Source organism: Pelodiscus sinensis, chromosome 1 (assembly GCF_049634645.1).
Source record: "Pelodiscus sinensis isolate JC-2024 chromosome 1, ASM4963464v1, whole genome shotgun sequence".
NCBI classification, from domain to species: Eukaryota; Metazoa; Chordata; order Testudines; family Trionychidae; genus Pelodiscus; species Pelodiscus sinensis.
Window position 1 is genome coordinate 199211058 of NC_134711.1, and position 14816 is coordinate 199225873.

The 14816-nt window shown below is 39.9% G+C and overlaps 1 protein-coding gene across 3 annotated transcripts in view; it reads left to right on the forward strand.

Annotated features, from left to right (window-relative positions):
• Positions 1 to 14816, forward strand: part of DMD (dystrophin) — a 2108520-nt gene that overhangs the window by 302789 nt on the left and 1790915 nt on the right. Inside the window, exon 1 of one of the 3 annotated variants that reach the window (XM_075916651.1) lies at positions 14171 to 14647. The exons of the other annotated variants lie outside the window; for them this stretch is intronic. Within the exon in view, the coding sequence (XP_075772766.1) occupies positions 14629 to 14647 (19 nt within the window). The 5' untranslated portion in view covers positions 14171 to 14628. Of the gene's footprint in view, positions 1 to 14170; positions 14648 to 14816 lie in introns of those variants that run through there. 3 annotated transcript variants of the gene reach the window in all.

Sequence of the window (14816 nt, forward strand, 5' to 3'; positions counted from 1 at the left end):
AGGAGAGATTCAAATTCTACACAACTAATTAGCAGAGCACCCACAGTGACATGCATTTCTACATTTGGTGCACATTCACACATGCTCTGGGGCACACAAAAATGTATTCCACATATGGATGGAAAAATTAAAGGAGAATTGTTAACTATATGCTTTTATTTGCTGGGTGGTCTCAGACATTAAATAATGATACAGTTGCAGTCTAATTACAAACATATCAAGTGTTTCCTCTCCTATCAAAATAGCCTGACAAAGTTTTACATTTCCAAAAGTTTTATGGGGATTAAGTTGTAAATGACTTTTATGTGTTTTTTAAATTGTTTATGCTGTCTTGCATATCTGGGTGTAACAGATTTGTGAGTGATTAGGTCCACAGATGTTAAGGACTTTTTAGGTAAGGTCAAATATTTGATGAATAAAAAATTAAATGTAATAAATGGGATAAATATAGAAAGATACCCATGAGTATTTCAGCTTAACTATTTTCGGTGTATATATATCTAGATCAACTGTCAATTGAAGACAATGAAAGAATATCTATTGATATTCATAGATACTTAAGGTTAGAAGAGACTATTATGATCAGTCTGACTTTTTGCCCAATGTAGGACATGCCACTACATCCAGAACGCCTGTATCAAACTTACAACTTCTAGTTGAGCCACAGCATATCATTTAAAAAGGCATCCAATGTTCATGTAAAGACGTCTTCTAATAGAGATACCACACATTCCTGGGTAAATTGTTCCTATGTTTTATTACCCTCATTCTAAACAAACAAACAAACAAAAACCTAAATTTTAGTCTGAACTTGTCCAATTTGAGCATTGAGCCTTTGGATCTTATTATGTCTTTGATAACTAAATTAACGAGATGTCCGCTATCATATCTCTCTTCCCCAACTAAAGACTTATAGATTGTGATAGTCATCTGTTAACCACCTCTTGACAATCTAAATATATCTCTTTTATGCTCTCAATGTAAAGCACATTTTCCAGACATCAAATAATTCTTTGATTTTTAGTGAGCTTTGGAGCCCTGTAGCACATAGATTTAATTACCTAGTCCCTGATCCCACAGGTTGTTCTGTTTAGGCAGTCCACTGCACCTGTATATAGCTGAAGCCAGTAGGTCCTTGCACGGGTGCATGAGACCTGGAACAGCTTGCTAGACTGAAGCTTCTTTGATGGATAATCTTCAAAAGGTTAAACTAAGCTCTTGAAATATTAATGCTTATCTGAATTTCTTGGGACTTCAAAATTAGGTTGACACTCTTAGGAGACTAGTTTCTGGAACTTCTTATATCCAAAAATGGTAAAAGAACAGCTCTTCTTGTTCTAGTTCACCATTTCCGATCCCACTTTGAGATGGATCTATAAAAAAGGAAGCAGTTTCAAAAAGGTTTACATTTGAGCTTTGGATAAAGGATAAAATCAACTGATATTTTAACTAGCTGCTTTAGATGAACTAGCAAGCAAAGCCACTGAATCCTAAACAGAATAAAGCCCCTATCTTCCTGCAGCTTTGGGAATTAATTTACATTCATGCAATTCTTTGTGATTCTCTGAATAAACAATTATATGTTGCCATTTAATGTATTGCTGTGAATTTTAAAATTCAGCGATGAATAAGAAATTTGTTGAAAGATACTGCACAGTACTCTACAGTGTGTTCCAGGAGGGATGCTACTGGTGGTAATATTAAACCAAGGACACATTTGTAACCTAACCCTACAAATCAAAATCTCAGAATCTTAATTTTAAGCAGGAGTATCTTACTGATATTCTCTTATTTCTATCAAACAATTTTACCAATAAATGAATCTATTTTTTCTTAAGATTCTGAGCTCAAATATCTAACACCTCATTTGATTTTCTCCATCTTAGATAACTTTCTCCAATCTGACCCCATGCAAATGAACAATACAGAACCCGTTGTGTTTTTGTTGTGTGGCCATTCCATACCAAAACGTATACTGAATTTCAATAATGACAAGAAAATGCCCTTATCACATCAGATATGAAATATTTTTTTAAAAAAATACACATTGGGACTTAAGTGACCCATTGGACTTCCATGCAAAATGGCATTAGGAATTAGTATGGCTTAATAGCAAAGCTTAATTCTGAACTTCTGAATTGTCCTATAATCACATAGGCTGAGAACTTAGGGACAGTTTGTATAGAATATACTATACCACTCAACGTAAAAGAATTGTGTTCTTTTTAGACATATGGTAGTGGGGGTTTCTTTGACAGATTTTGTGTCCTTTTTCTCCAGACATACATTTTCTGAAGAGCAATGCAAGCAGCAGAAAAATTGGGTCTAGCTTCTAGTGATCTGCAATACAATGATAAACCCTAATGACTGCTGTTACTCCCCCCCCCCCCCCAAAAAAAATTCTCACTGGAGACCACCCAGGGTTACACTAGTATGGATTTATTCACTGAAGAATTAACACTCTGCTATATGCACTATATGGTTAAACTAAAGAGGATAGGACTGCCACTAAAGGTTTAAACTAAAGGGGAACCAGTTATCTCTCTCACACATACTTTCTTAGGGTTGCCAGATGGTTTCAACAAAAATACCAGACACACTTGACATTATATCACAAGCTTAACTTTCATTCATTCACTCACTTATTCACACACATTCATTCCTGCCCTCAGGCACTCACACACACTCACACACATGGACATGTGGGTACAGAAGGAGCCAAGGCATGTTGGTTTTGGAGGGTCTGTCTGCTAATCATGGCTGGAGAGCTAGTCAGGAAAGAAACTGGCTGCAGAAAGAGGAGCTTCTCAGAAAGAAAAAGAGGGTTTCTGCCACATTTTGTTGCCTCTGTACAACTCCTGTGACTTTTCCACATTCATCACCAGGGAGTATGCCCAGACTTCCCTTGATCCAGCAGAGTAGCAGTCTCTTTAATTTGTCTGATAACTCATCACCTGGCTCCACATGCTCAGCCTTTCAATTTCTAATCCCAAACACACAATAGTCTCCACTCACACACATTCGTATCTCATGGGAGACTGTAGGTTAGAGCAAGTTACAAGCAAAGTGGCTGAGAGTTACAAAGATTAAAAAATTGCAAGGCTCAACAATTACCAAGCTTACAGTAATTTTCTGAATTTAAAGCTAAGTTGCTAAGAGTTACAAAGTTGCAAGGTTTAACAAAGATTAAAATGAGTTGCAGAGTTTAAAAGGCAATGCAGCTGAAACAATTACAAAGCTTCACAGAATCATTTACAAATCATCAGTAACAAAGTGACTTAGAAGACAACTGCCCTTCTCCCCCCCCTCCCAGCGCCCCCCTCCCATCCCAGCAATGCAGTCAGCAGGAGGTTTTTGTCAGTCTCTAAGTCATGTGTTGGCAGGACCTTACAGTTTAGTGTATTTCCAGAAAATCCATGTGTAAAATCAAGTAAGAGCACGGGCAAATGCTTTTATGCAACAACTGCAATGGTACAGGATTAGGATCTCAGCAAATATTAAGTTTATGGGATTCATTCTTACTTCATTCATTCCTCAGCTATTTTAACTTTGGAAGATAATTAATATCCATTGAATAAGGAATTATTATTTTCCCTAAAGCCCCAGATAAGAATTGTGCAAGTATTTTAAAAAGCCTGTGGTCTTATACCAGGAAAATAACTATACTCATTCTCTGAAAAGAAAAAAGAAAAGAATGAATGTGAAGGGGAAAAGTGCTTTAATCAAAGTTGCTTTACTCATGATAAAATTAGAACTAATACAGCTTAGCATTCTCGTTGTTTTATTCTTTAACCTTTTCCTCATTTGGATTCAGATCCAGTAGCTGTATTGATTTTTGTTTGTGTAAATATAGCTGAACTGATAGCTTCTTTGTAGTGCACATTTCAAATGATATGGCAGTTTGTTTTATTATGTTGAACATGCTTGATGCTTCTTTCTGTGAAAGGACTCAGAACTGTATTTCTTCAGTTATTTTTTGGCTCCTAACAGACATTCCAAAGTAAACTGTAATACGTGGTACATTTACAGAAGGGGGAAGACATGTAATTAAGCATCATAACAATTAGGTTTGGGAATCTCATGTTGACTGGTCTGTGTCGAATGACTGTCAGGATGTCTGAGGTACAGCAATTCAATTTACATTAATCTTTGTGGTCAGTTTAATTGAATTAAGTCTTATCAGTGAGATGTATGTTAGCATGGTTTTCATTGTAATTGCAACCTGAGCTATATTTTCTTTGAGTGGTGATCCCATTAGCTATCACAAGCTAAGCAATACTGCACCCAATCTGTACCTAGATGAGTAGGGTTGCCAACCCTCCTGGCCTGGCCATGAATCTCCTGGAATTGGCCTTGATTTTCTGGTGGCTATTGAAAGCATCCAGGAGATTTTAATAGGCTACTAAAAGTTCAGTTAGCCATGCACCAGAGCTAAGGCAGGCTCTCTACCTGCCCTGAGTCTGCATGGCTCCTGCAAGTGACTTCCAGGAGTTACTCAAGGTACATATCTCCTGGCCCATGCCCATACTTCTGATCCCGTTCCATATCCCAATCTCTTGCCCCTTGAGGCTCCTTCTGTATCCATACCCCTTCTCATAGGTCTCACCCCCTCCGGCTTAGCCCGGAACCACTGCCATCATGTAAGTTCCTTGACCCAATGAATGCTAGTGAGGGTTGGGGAGAATGAGCAACAGAGGAAGGTGGATGGAGTGAGCATTGGGGTTTGGAGAACAGGTGGGAAAGGTGTGGACTCAGGGAAGAGGTGGGACAAGAGAGTTTTGAGTCTGTGTGATTAGACAGTTGGTAACCCTAAAGGTGAGAGAACTTCTTACAAAACCTAGGGCTACATCTACACTGGCGGCTTCTTGTGCAAGAACAGCTGTTCTTGCACAAAAACTTGCCTGCTATCTACACTGCACGTGCGTTCTTGCACAAGTAAATTTACAGTCTAGCGTTGGAAAACAGGGCTTCTTCTGGAAGAGTTATTCCTCTCCCCATGACGAATAAGCCCTCTTGCACAAGAGCTCTTGTGCAAGAGGGCCGTGTAGACAGGAAACATGAATTTCTTGCACAAGAAACCCCTATGGTTAAAATAGCCATCAAAGCTTTCTTGTGCAAGAGCGCGTCCACACTGCCATAGACTCTCTTGCGCAAAAGCACATCTCTTGCGCAAAAGCACATGCCAGTGTAGATGTGCTCTTGTGGAAGACTTTTTGCACAAGAACTCTTCCACAAAAGTTATTGCACAAGAAGCTGCCAGTGTAGACGTAGCCTATAAGTAATAAGCACTAGTAAGACTGATTCAGCCTTTAATATTCCATCATGGATCAGCACTGTATTATTGGAAATGTGCTTTTGACTGATTCTAGTCATTGATACAATGGATATTTTTATTTTCATGGAAAAGAAGACTAACTCTGATGTCCTGGAAAACATTTCACTGTCTGGTTAACTGTGTTCTGAAAAGAGTTATGGGGAAAGCTCAGTAATATGGAATGAACAGGGGTGGCTGAAGAGAGAGGGAGCAATTGAATCAGGAAATGGGAAAGGAGATATTATTTGTTTTTTAAAATATAAATTTTGAGATTTGTTGTGTCCGAGATCAGAGGTATTATGAAAGATAGGAAAGGAAGAAAGAAAGACGAGTATGGGAAAGGAAAGGAAGGGAATGAAAAATGAAAAAAAAAAGTATGAAAACAAGCAAGTACCTACTGTTATAAGGTTAGTATATTTTATTTGCCTCTATCTGGCCACCATCTATAGCTTCTTTTTTGAGGGAAATGATTGCAGAAACACTTTCCAACATGCCTCTGAGGTTTTTTAAAACAATATTTTTCATTTATGACATTTTAAAATAATTCAGAACAATAAGTTTGTGCACTTACAAAAGACTAGCCAGATCATTGTTTCTTTTTGTTTCTTTTATTTTTTTCGAATTGTATTACCCTGTTTCCTTAGACAACTGGACAAGATAAAATTGCAAATGGCATAATTTTATTGGTCAAAAAACAATTGGGAAATCTACACACATATTACCAAATGAGGGCTGAAATGCCGTTTGAGATTTAATAATTGATTGTGTCCATAAGAACATTGTGACCAGATTTTTTAAAAGCCTTTAGGAAACTGAAGATGGTGCAGATAGCCATCTAGTAGGTTTTTCAAAAGTGTCCTGGTGATTAGCTCCCATTGATTTCAATAGGAGTTAGTCCCTGAGATATCTTTGAAAAATCCCACTAGATGCCTTATCTGGGTCTTGAAATATATTTACAAATTTGGCCCCTCATTCTTAACAGATAAGCAGATTCCAGTAAACATAACTCTTGCAGAAAGATGTACAAATTCTTTTCTAGTATTTAACTGAAACCTGGAACCTTTGAAGTGTGAAGCATTAAAAGAAAACTATTTTAAATCCAATCAGTGCTCAAGGAAGGGTGCCCAGCAATGTTCTAATTAAAAATGAAATTCTAAGTGGATGGAGGTAACAAAACCTGAGAAGAATGTTCACTTATGAGTCACATGTAACTGGAGCTCTGCTAAAGGCTGTTAGCTCTGCATTCAGTTGTGCAAGCTAAAAATAAAAAAGTTTTATAAGAGGAAAAATGAAAAGCTGAACAGTCGGTAATGATTTTTGTTATGTAACTTGTATAGTTACATTTTCAAAGCATTATACACATTAATGTAAACAAAAATATTGTACAGGGTAAAATAAAACAACGACTACTGTTTAGCAGCTTACAAAAAATAATTGTCTTCAGGGGGCAATAACATCTTTAACCTGTGGCTTCCTAACATATTTGTCTTTAGCCCGGGGGGGGGGGGCCCTCTAAGGGCCAGATGCAGCCCCCAGCTTGCCTGAATCTGGCCCCTGAGGCTCAGGGATCCCCCCCCCCCTGTATTGGGGAAGCCTGTGCTGGTACTCCAGCCCCATGATACCCATCCACAGAGCTAAAGCACAAAAAATATACTAGCCTGAGAACCATAGGCTCTGGTGTGCATGGGGAATGGGAGGAGTGTCTTTTTCCTTCCCAGTCAGGGGCTTCTCTCTTTGCTTCTCACTAGTGTGCGGCCACTCACTGATTTTTCTGTGGCTCAGCAGCCCCCAATCCAAAAGTTTCCCCCCATTCCTAGTCTATAGGTATGTTTCTTTTTAATGGTCTGATAGCTGCAAATGTATCCTTGCAAGTCTGTGTTTTCTAGAGGAGTGAGATTGTATACAGATATAGATTTTTTTTCGCATTCCTGCTATTTCATCACAACAGTTTATGACATTTACACCAGCTTCAGTACAAAATACTTCTTTATCTCTTAAGACGTAACTTTTACATGCAAAACTTAACTGTACCATGCCTACTCATCAGAGGTGGCTTTAGCATGGGTTAGTGGGTTCTATTGTTTCCACAGCAAACATGAAATGAAGAGTAAAAAAAACATGCACTTCAAACCTAAGTGGTTCTTGGACCCAGCATGCAAGGTCATAACATGTAGTCGACAAGAGTAAGTCTCAGGTCCGACACTGGGTTCCCAAAGTACAAAGGACGCCACACAGGTATGTGTCAAACACAAGGAGTTTATTTCTTGACAGCTAACAGCTGTGCCCCATAAATGGAAGAACAATATAACAAAGAAGCGGCATATCTTATTTCCCTTCCTGCAAGCCTGGGACCCCAGGTAGGCTGCGGACAAAGTGGGAGGTTGTCTCAGCTTCTGAGGCACCGGTACCCAAACCCCATCAGTGAGGTCCAATTTGCTAGTCTCCAAGGCAGCCTTAAATACAGTTTTCCTGCCCTGTTTGGCAGTTTGGAAATTTCCAGAGCTTACTCATTAGTGCTGATGTAGAGCTTAGCTGTTAGTTATCGATCTGTTTCTGATCTGGATCTTCTTGTCCTTTGGCCCTGTTTATGTGATCAGTACGTTAGGGTAAACAGAATTGTTTATGCATTCTTGCCCTTTATCATTATCTTATACTTGTTCCTGCTATACTGGCAACAATGCTTATCTTAAGTGGCGTATGTTCCCAAACACTTGCTTCCGGCTCATCAGATATAGGGAAAAGGGAAAGGGGGGGGAAGGAATGCAGGCCTCACCACCCCTAAACTATCACGTACAAAGATCTTCCACAATTGACCACTACACAACACAATGCAAAGCAGGGAGTTGGACACAGGCCTAAATGTCCTTATCCACTGCTACTGGGTGAGCACAGGGGTCACTATCCAATCCTTCCAGGGCCTCCTTTCTGCCTTGGGCTGGGTTATGGTTCAAAGGCAGAGGACACTTGTAAAGGTGGTATGTGCCCCGCCACAGTTTAGAGCATCTATCCCTGGCACACTTGCAGGGCAGAAGACATGTTAGGCAAACGCTTGCCTAATTATAGAATCCCAAAAAGTGTGCTGTGCTCAGAAGCTTGGCAAGGTGCTCAAAAGAGATGCAGACAACTGCACAGACTTCAGAATGCTTGCAAAGAAGTGTAGTATCGTTTCGAATCTCTGTGATTGGGATGATTGGGGGGAAAAAGCGCAGAATGAGCTCTGATTGGTGGAGTGAAGTTGTAGCTGGCTCAAGGTGCTGTGGGATGGACTGAATCAAGCTGTGTGATGAGCAACATCAGAGGGGGAAAGAGTCTGCTGCTCAGATTCAGAGCCTTGCTAGTTCACAGGTGTGCCCGACTTGTGGACCGGACTTTTGCATTGGACTAAGCAGCCAACTTACCGGCACATACGCTGTAAAGAGCAATACTTCAATTGACTTCTGAAGAAATGAATGAGTTCTGCTTGAAGAAATGTGTACTATGGTAGCAGGCTCTAATATCACTTGAGTGACTTGTACAGGAGGCAGTCTGAGACAAGTGATGGAAACTAGAACAAAAAATATTCTTATTTGTACTACAGGCATGTAAAATAGCCTTGTCCATGTTTTGTAGGAGAGTATGTGTGATATTCATAATACTTAGTGTGTCTAACTAGACATCGAGAACACAATTTGAATGAAGGGTTTTGGTCCTCCACAATGTGGAACCAGTGAGAGTCAGTTTAGGCCCTACCATTGATCCGGAGGTGAAATTCTGCTCCTAGAAAGTCAATAGGAGTTTTGCCATTGATTTCAGTGGAGCCAATATTTTATGCTGGGTTTTAGCAACTTCTCCTTTTTGAAAATTTTAATTTTTGCTTGCCTTGGGTCTCTTTTTCTTCCTCATCCCAGATTACCTCAATCTGAAAAGACATGAATGGACATTTATCTATATTCCTCCTAGACCTAATCAGTGTCTTTAACAGCTCTCAAGGCAAGAGGAATGTAGCAAGTTTCTTTTTTAGAAAGCTGATTTTCTCACTAAAAAGCTAGTATGAATTATTTATGTTCCCTGTGTAAACCCTTGTTTCCCACTAGAGCTTGCAGCTTCATCTCCTCAATGATCCTGATGATGATCTAAGGAACAAATGATCAATATAAGCATTTTAATCTCTTATACTGAGTCACAGAGCTGGCCTTTATTTTAGATAATTAATTATAGAACCTTTTTAAAAAAATACTTCGTTTACACATCTAAAGACCCAACTACAAAATGTAGCAATTATTTATAAATCAGTACTATCATTTTAAGTGTTGTGAAACAGAGATCCAAGGCTATGTCCATTCTGTACTGAAATGTTTGTTTCATGCAAAAAATTGTGTCTCATTTATATATAAATAAATTGTACCTTTAAAGTTCAAGTGATACTGTATCTCAAATAAACCTCTTGTACTAGATAAACAAGCCTACACAGGAAATTGCTGCTGGGAAATGCCTCTCTAGGCAAACTCCTGCTAGGTCTGCCTCTTCCTGAGAGCCAATGCTGAAGTTTTTTGTAATTGCAAGCAGGATGCACAATGCGGGTAAATGATCATAGAATCATAGAATCATAGAGCTGGAAAAGACCTCAGAAAGTCATCAAGTTCAGCCCCCTGCTTTAGCCAGGACCAATCCCAACTAAATCAACCCTGCCAGGGCTTTGTCAAGCTGAGACTGAAACACCGCTAGGGATGATGACTCCACTACTTACCTAGGTAACCCATTCCAGTGCTTCACCACTCTCCTAGTGAAATAGTTTTTCCTGATATCCAATCTGGACCACTCCCACCGCAACTTGAGACCATTGCTCCTTGTTCTGCCATCTGTCATTACTGAGAATAGCCTCTCTCCATCCTGTTTGGAACCTCTCTTCAGGAAGTTGAAGGCTGCTATTAAATCTCCCCTCACTCTTTGTTTCTTCAGACTAAACAGACCCAACTCCCTCAGCCTCTCCTCATAAGTCATATGCTCCAGCCCCCTAATCATTTTGGTTGCCCCCTGCTGGACCCTCTCCAGTGCGTCCACATTCTTTTTGTAGTGGAGGGTCCAGAACTGAACACAATACTCCAGATGTGGCCTCACCAGAGCCGAATAAAGGGGAATAATCACATCTTTGGATCTGCTGGCAATGCTCCTTCTAATGCACCCTAATATGCCATTAGCCTTATTGGCTACAAGGACACACTGTTGACTTATATCTACCTTCTCATCCACTGTAATTCCTGGGTCCTTTTCTGCAGAACTACTACTTAGCTGGTTGGTCCCCAGCCTGTAACAATGCTTGGGATGCTTCTGTCCCAAGTGCAGGACTCTGCACTTGTCCTTGTTGAACCTCATCAGATTTCTTGTGGCCCAATCCTCCAATTTGTCTAAGTCACTCTGGACCCTATCTCTGCCCTGAAGCATATCTACCTCTCCCCCTAGTTTAGTGTCATCCGCAAACTTGCTGAGGGTGCAATCCATCCCCTCATCCTGGTCAATAATAAAGATATTGAACAAAACCGGTCCTAGAACCGAACCTTGGGGCACTCTGCTAGATACCGACCGCCATCCTGACATCGAGCCATTGACCACTACACACTGGGCCCGGCCTTCTAGCCAGCTTTCTATCCATCTTACCGTCCATTTATTCAATCCACGTTCCCTTAACTTGCTGGCAAGAATATTGTGGGAGAGCGCACCAAAAGCCTTGCTAAAGTCAAGGTATATCATATCCACTGACTTTCCCATGGCCACAGAGCCAGTTACCTCATCATAGAAGCTGGTCAGGCATGACTTGCCCTTTGTGAATCCATGCTGACTATTCCTAACCACTTTCCTCTCTTCCAAGTGCCTCAAAATAGATTCCTTAAGGATCCCCTCCATGATTTTTCCAGGAACCGAGGTAAGACTTTTTTGAAAATGGGCACTACATTTGCCTTTTTCCAATCATCCGGGATCTCTCCTGATCTCCACGATTTTTCAAAGATAATAGCCAAAGGCTCCTCAAGGACATTTGCCAACTCCCTCAGTACCCTCGGATGCATTAAGTCTGGACTCATGGATTTGTGTACGTTTAGTTTTTCTGAATAGTTCCGAACCTGTTCTTTACCCACCAAGGGCTGTCCATCTTCGTCCCATCTTGTGTCACTTAGCACTTTAGTCCGGGAGCTGACCTTGTCCGTGAATACAGAGGCAAAGAAAGCATTGAGTACTTCAGCTTTCCCCACATCATCTGTCACTAGGTTTCCTCCTTCATCCGGTAGGGTCCCCATACCCTCTCTGATCACCTTCTTCTTGTAAACATGTCTGCAGAAACCTTTCTTGTTATCCTTCACATCCTTTGCCAGTCGCAATTCCAATTGCACTTTCGCCTTCCTGATAACTCCCTGGCATTCTCGAGCTATACATTTAAACCCCTCCCTGGTCATTTATCCAAGTTTCCACTTTTTGTAAGCTTCCTTTTTGTGCTTAAGTTCACCAAGGATTTCCCCAGTAAGTGAATCTGGTCTCCTACCATGTTTGCCTCTCTTGCTACGCATCGGGATGGTTTCTTTTTGTGCCTTCAATAAGGCTTCTTTACAATACTGCCAGCTCTCCTGGACTCCTTTCCCCTTCATGATACCCTCCTATTTCACCCTATTTAGGCTCAGTAGGATTCCTTATAAAATTGGATGCCCCATAAACACCTCCTCATAAATATTACCTCTGCATAAATATTAAATAGATTTTTTTAATTGTAAGATAAACAAATTGAAAGCAACAATTATTTATTTGGAGCCATCAGTTTGTCTAACAAAGTAAGCTTAATTTTATTACCTCATCCACCTTTTGCTTTTCACATTCATTTGTCACAACTTGCCTAAACTGAGTATTCAACTTTTCAGAGTAGGGATTTGTATGTACAGTGCCTAACTGACTGGGACAGTTGTTGATTGAGGCTACTGTGAGTTACCATGATAGAAATAAATTATAACTAGATCTAAAATGCTCAAAATCTGTTAATATTAATAATTATTAGTCGTAATAATTTGTTTCGGGTGCATCCAGGATATATTTGGTACTGAACAAACAATGAGACAGGCAAAGTTTCAGTGTTGGGTATGTGCAATCTGAAAAGACAATAGGTGAATTGGAGAAAAAGGGGGTAACTATGTACAAACAAAAAGGTCAAGGTGTTGCTTGGGCATATCTAGCTGTCATAATTTATTAAATATATACTGAAAGAGTGCTACCTTTTAGCTCTACTTCACTGCTGCAATCTGAAAAGCAGATGGGATTATGGAAAATTACGGAAAAATTATGGAAAAGGTAAGCCCTTTGAGCATTGAAGAGAAGAAAGTTCATAACTCTGTTTCTACAAGCTCACAAGAGCAGAGCAGATTGGCACAGTTGGTGTCCATCACTGTATGCTTGCAAATACACATGAAGGGAATCAGCACCCAAAGCATATTCACTGTTGGGCTTCCTGATATACAGTTATAAAATATCTTAACTTTTAGTCTTTAATTTTGAGGAAAGAGCAATTTGGAAAATTAACAAGATAATTAAATCATACCAAACTTGGCATAAAATTAAAATAAAAACAGAGCAAACTAGTGAAAGTGCTGGGAAGGGTTCAGGATACAGGTTCTGGGAGGGAGTCTAGGTGGAGGAGGGGCTCAGTGCTGGGGCAGGGTTCAGAATGCAGACTCCTGCTGGGCACTGCTTACCTTAGGTAGCTCCTGAGTAGCAGAATGAGGCTAATGCAGGCTCATTCCCATCCTAACCCTGCGCCACTCCAAAAAGCAGCTGGCATGTCCAACAGGCCAGTATGTCTTTCAGGGGCCACATGGACATACCAGCCACTTCAAGGAGCAGGAGCAGGGCCAGGGCAGGTCTGCTGTGGTGCTGGACTGTTAGCAGCGTATGTCCTGATTTGACTGCAGGAGCCTGTATCAAGACTGATTCAGGAGACTTCCAGCTAGTGCTCCACACGTGGATGGAAAAAATTAAAGGTAATTACTGATCATGTCCTCTCCTTCCCTGACTGGCCTATGAGATGCCCTCTATACTGGAGAAGGGGCATGTTTCCCTATGACAGACTGCTCAGAGAGTTCATGGCTCTTTTGTGCTATCAAACTGGCACAAAAACCACAGTCAGAGCCACCAGAATCTGCCCCATTTCATAGGCTTAGAAAGGGGCTTAAATTGATTTAAAGTTTCTGTACTCTGACTAAAAAACATCAATCTCAATAAACAACTAGGACATATCCACTTCTGGCACCTTACAAATGTTTAAATAACAGAACAAATCTTTCTGATTTATAAAGAAATGCTTTCTGCACTGTTTTTCAGAACAAAGTGTATGAGTAATATAGTTGGAGAATCTTGAGTGAATTGTATAATGAAGTGCTTTAAAAATTGATTGAAGATTGTATAAAGGAGTAAAATATTTTTGTTTTCTACATTTTTGGGTCTATTCCTGCATATGAAAATCTTCTAGGATTAACCTTGCATTAATCAACTATTCAGGTTAGGTTCACTGAAATATCGCTAGTCATTTGTTATAAAACCTGGGGGCAGGACAAGCAAAGAGCATGGCTTTACTATTTTGTTGACTTCTACTAGTTGTCAAAAGCAGGAATAAAATACTACTAGGCATAAGTGTAACAATACCTGCTAGTATGGATTTATGGATCAAACAAAGCTTTGACATAATTTAAAGGAAGTTGATATTGAGTCACTAGACAGCATTTCTTAAGGGATTCAACAAGATTGTAAACATAGTAATAATAAGCTCTTTTTCTTTCTGGGTCTCATTTATCCCATAGTATTAGTATTTAAATGAGGAGCAGAAAAAATAGTTCAAAATGTTATTCCATTGCCCTAGTTTCTGCTAAGTAATATTGCTTTACTGCTTTTGCCTGCTGTACAAAAATCATCTATGAAACAGGAGGTCCAGCTATTGCTGGGGAAACTAAGATTACTGATTAGAACAGAGAACGTAATCAAGTAGATTGAGACAGTGTAGGAAGGAACCATTGCTGTGAGAGGGGAGGATTTTCAACACACACTGACGACATATCTGTGGAGTGTACCTTACTCTTCTTTGGGACAGCAAAATTGAATATAACACGCCTGTGGACTTCTGAAAGGATTGTTTCTCTTTCCTGTGTCTGTACAGCTGGACATTGATTATGTGGTTTCATGACCTGCACTTGGCTATGAGTCTCCCTCCAGGTTTTTTGTACTCAGTAGAATGTGTCAGAGAGAAGTATCAACTGGGAAATCAACAAAAAGCTTTCTTATGAAGGTAGCAAGACCTTGCAGTATTTGAAATGTCTGGTGACTCATCGGGTGAGTAAAAGCTGTGAATAAATACCACAAATATTCAGAAGAATAAACATTAACAATCCAGTCCCTAAAGATAGCATTTAGGTCAGTTTGCGAACTCTTAGGATATTTTTGAAATACTACATCACTATTTGTCTTCGTGGGTAGCATTTTGTAGGTTTTGGAATAAAGG